This window comes from Triticum aestivum, chromosome 4A (assembly GCF_018294505.1).
Source record: "Triticum aestivum cultivar Chinese Spring chromosome 4A, IWGSC CS RefSeq v2.1, whole genome shotgun sequence".
NCBI lineage: Eukaryota > Viridiplantae > Streptophyta > Magnoliopsida > Poales > Poaceae > Triticum > Triticum aestivum.
The window spans coordinates 103,032,252-103,036,651 of record NC_057803.1 but is presented as its reverse complement, the minus strand read 5'-3'; the positions used below and the strand labels follow the sequence as shown (position 1 = coordinate 103,036,651).

Genomic DNA, 4,400 nt, shown 5'->3' with positions numbered 1-4,400 from the left:
ATGACATTAAGGTCCCAGGCACCAAACAACTACTGTTGCCGTCAGAACGAGCCGCACTCGCCGCTGTCGCCGCTGTCGCCGCTCCCACCCATATCGAAGCTGGCCTGCCCTTGTTGACGACAGTAAGGAAGTCTTCATGAACGTGCCCCTAAGAACCAGCGCCCTAGAGCCGCAGTAGCCGTTGTTGAACCCTTGAATTAATCTGAAGAACCCGATATCAAATCTCGCCACGGTGTTCAATAACAAATTTTCATAAAACTATGGCTCTAGACCTTCTAAAATACTTTTAGTGAAATTAAGTAAACCGAGACACTGGATTGAGGAATCAAAGAGAGAGAGAGAGAGAGAGTAACCAGAAGCCTGCATATCCCAAACCAAGCATACAACCATACAAGCATGCATGGCCGTACATACCTCAAGAAGCTTGGATCTTATGAAACTGGACTGTACATGCTATCTATAGTAGTTAAATGCATTATAAGAATCGATCATTGGAAATTAGGAGGCGAACACCAATTGATCATTGGAAATTATAAGAAGCTAATTGACGAGCAACCATTGTTCGTTGGGTTGTTGATACCTGTAGGAATTTCACATTCCCAAGCTTCAAAGACGGAAGAGGAATGAAAACAAAAAAGGGAAAAAAAATATCATACAAGTACCCATGCATGACATAGCACATTAATTAACAAGATAATGGAAGCTAGGCAAACAACTAGGGAGGAAGCAGAAAGCTAAACTAGCTAGGTAGAGGAACCGCGCGCGCGATTCACCTCGCCGGTGCAGCGCTAGAATGACGTCGGCGGAGGCCGCGCCACGGCCGCCTGCCCCCACTGCCCGAACACGTCGCTAGGCGGCGTCTGCGGCACCGCGTACATCGGCGGGGGCACGGCGGCGCCCCCGCTGCCCTGCTGCTCCAGCTGCGTGGCGGCGCCCTCCGACCCGGACAGCACGGCGCCCTCCTCGGCGTCTTGATCCAGCGGCAGCCTCTCGTACGTGGCGTTGCCGAACGTGGCCGCGATCACCATGACGGGGCCGGACGCGAGAAGCTCCCCCATCACGCTGCCCCCGACCACCTGCCCCTGCCCGCCGGCGAGGTAGACGGCGAGCCCCGTCGCCCCGGGCGGCGCCGGCGCCGGGAGGAAGGCGCCGGACAGGGAGAGTATCTCGAAGCGCCCCCTTAGGGCGACGGCGGCCGCCCCGGTCCCCGCGGGCTGGCGCAGCGTGACGTTGGTGACGGCGCCGCTCCCGCTGAGGACGGAGACGCCGCGCTGCCTGCGGCGGGAGAAGGCCGCGATGGCCTCCACGATGTCGGCCCCGCTGGCGATCTCCAGCACGTGGGAGCGCATCGCGTTGGGGCTCTCCCGCGTCACCACCACGGGCGGCTTGGGCTTGTTCTTGGACCCCGGGGGCCTGCCGCGCGGCCGGCGGCCCGACCCCGAGGAGCCCCCGCCGGCCGAGGGCGGCGGCGACGCGTCGTCCTCGTCGTTGTTGCTGCCGGCAGGGACGTGGGCGTAGGCGTGGTTGCCCTGGAGCGGGTGGCCGTCCATGCTCCCCATCTCCTCGGCTTGGGCTTCGGCCGCCGCGCCGGCCGGCCACCAATCTGCCAGCCCTACAATTTTCGCGGTCGTCGCCGAGGAACGAAGATGGCACACACAGCCTTAGGCTCCTGCAAGAGCTTCTCCAATGCAAGCGGCGGCGGCGGCGGCAGTGAGTTTCTGGTTGCTAGCGAGTGGTTGTATGGTATGGGACGGAACTATGGGCGTTGGCGTTGCTCTCACCGGCTAGGAGGAGGAGTATTTATTTACGGCTCCTTCTAGAAATTCGCTTCGCTTCTCCGCTCTCGTCGGCGCGGGCGCGGGGTAGCAGTCGTAGTCGCACTCGCACAATCGAAACCACTCTGCTACGATCAAACGGGACGCTCATCGCTTGGCTCCCGACTGGGTACCGAGGCAGTATATATGCAAGGTACGGCCCTGTGGCAAATGTAACGGCACTGGTAGTACGTCGCGGTTAGTTAGTGTGACCCGGCCAGTGGGCAGTGGCCACATGCGTACGCACGTTAAGCAGTGTTTAGGAGAGGGAGGCATGGCCTTCTGATCGGGTCAGGTGGGCTTTGAAAAAATGTCGTGCAAATGGACGAAAACGGAACAGCTGCGCGCCGAGAGGCCTTCGGAAGCACGGAGCTGTTTAAGCACGTGCCTCTTTTGAATGCCATGACGAAGACGACGGAGTCCATAATGACCCTTCCCTCTTTGCCTGCCCTGCCAACCCATGGTTGATTCCCGCTTTTTGGTGTGCAGGATGTGTTCAAGTTCAACACATACGACTTTACATGCATGTGCTCAATTTGAAAATCACACCTCTCTTGTGAAAATAGCAAACGCCATATATTAGAATCGACTAGTCCTTATAAGACTGGTAATTCAAGTCTGAGCCCGGGCTCATCTACACCTGATGAACAGCAAATTCATAAAAATACTAACAAAATTCAAAAAAATCAGAATTTTTTAGGCATCGACGATGATCGAGTGTGCAAGGAGCGTGTAAATTTTCATGATGTTTCGGCATTCGAGGATCTATAGGCAAAAAAGACAAATTGGGCCCAAACAATGTACTTTTTTAAAGTTTCTTTCCCAGCCATTTTTTTTGTCTTTTTTATCACGATCACGCTGAATGTCCAAACATGATAAATTTTTGCATGCACATCACACGTTTAAGCATCTTGGATGCCAACAAATTTCAGTTTTTTTGGATTTTATTGCTATTTTAGACAATTACTGTCCACGCCCATGTGCATATGCATATGGGCACTGAATCGCTTCCTTATAAGACCATCATTACAAAAACTAAAAATTACATACCAATCCTTGCAGAAATCAACGCTGTCTTCCTCCTGCACTCGCAGGCGGCACGCAACCACCTTCGCATCTGGACCTTCGAAATACAATTGAATGTCCGAATGTCGCCAGCCGGAGAAGGAGCCACATGATTAATACAAGAAACGACACCGTCCACTCCACCAGAAGACATCCTCGAAGGCCACCTACATAATATGGCTCAACCAGATCCACCACTCTTGAAGAACAACAACCAGACGATTCCCCTCCCCTCCTCTACGACACCGATGAGACTGCCGTCTGCAAGATGCACCAGGAGTCGGGAACCTTGTCCAAGATGCCACCGTCACCACCACAACGATGGTGTTGGGGAAAGAAATTCTAATCCTAAGAAATCCAACTATAGTGCCACAATGCAAATCTGAGGTCCCCACTCTCTCCCGCTAACATAGCAGAATGCAGAGGAGTAGGGGATCCATGACCTCGTTGGCAGGAGCGGTGGCGTTGTGGGGCATAGGGTTTCAAGAGTGGGAGACGGCTTGACAACACCTCAGGTTAGGCTACCGAAGTCGGGCTAAAAATCACATGTGACAATATTTTGAACCCAAAATATATAGGAGCTCAATTTATTTCGCGTTGTGTACATATACCAAATTGCACACTTTCTTTCTAACTTTTAAATTCGACTATAACTTTTGAATATAATGAGGTGCAAAATGGACTGGGATCCATCTGTCTGACCTTGAAATGTTTAACTCGGTAAGGGGTTGTGTCAGGGTGACCCGCTTCCCCCTTTGCTCTTTGTCATTGCCATCGACCACTTGCAGCAACTGCTTGCCAAAGCAAGGGATCAAGGATTGTTGCATTGCTTGCGAGGCCATGCCACCACCTTACGCACCTCTCTCTATGTTGACGACGCGACCATTTTTGTCGCCCCCATCAAAGAGGACATTGAACAACTGGCGGCTATTTTGAAGAGTTTTGGAGAGGTGACGGGTCTCGTGGATAACCCCCTAAAAGCATTGTGGCCCCAATTCGTTGTGTAAACATTGATCTCGATGATACCCTCCATAGTTTTTCATCTACACGTGTGGGCTTCCCCGCACGTTATCTGGGCCTCCCCCTATCCACTCACAATTTGAAGACCGCTGACTATCAATTCTTGGTGGAGAAAGTGGCGGCCAAGCTCTCGCCTTGGCAAGGGAACAACATCAACACTGTGGGCCGCTCCTGCCTTGTCAAGTCGGTCTTAACATCACTCATGATCTACTTCATCTCAAATTTGCACGAATGCTCCATCGCCCAGGTGGAACCTCACAACGCATGGGTGTTGGAAATATGCCATAGAGACAATAATAAAGTAGTTATTATCATATTTCCTTGTTCTTGATAAGTGTTTATTCTCCATGTTATAATTGTAATAACCAGAAACTCAAATACATGTGTGGATACATAAATAAACACCGTGTCCCTAGTGAGCCTCTACTTGACTAGCTTGTTGATTAAAGATGGTTAAGGTTTCCTAACCATAGACATGAGTTGTCATTTAATAACGAGATC

General features: G+C 51.9%; 1 protein-coding gene across 1 annotated transcript; it reads right to left on the bottom strand.

Annotated features, from left to right (window-relative positions):
- Positions 1–498: 498 nt before the first annotated feature.
- On the bottom strand, positions 499–1,930 carry LOC123085418 (AT-hook motif nuclear-localized protein 19). Its single transcript, XM_044507048.1, has one exon. It carries the CDS (start codon positions 1,557–1,559, stop codon positions 789–791), a length of 771 nt encoding a protein of 256 aa, XP_044362983.1. The 5' UTR covers positions 1,560–1,930; the 3' UTR covers positions 499–788.
- Between the last annotated feature and the right edge of the window lie 2,470 nt (positions 1,931–4,400).

Coding starts and splice junctions, on each gene's coding strand:
- LOC123085418 (XM_044507048.1), bottom strand. CDS start 1,559: ATGGGGAGCATGGACGGCCACCCGCTCCAGGGCAACCACGCCTACGCC.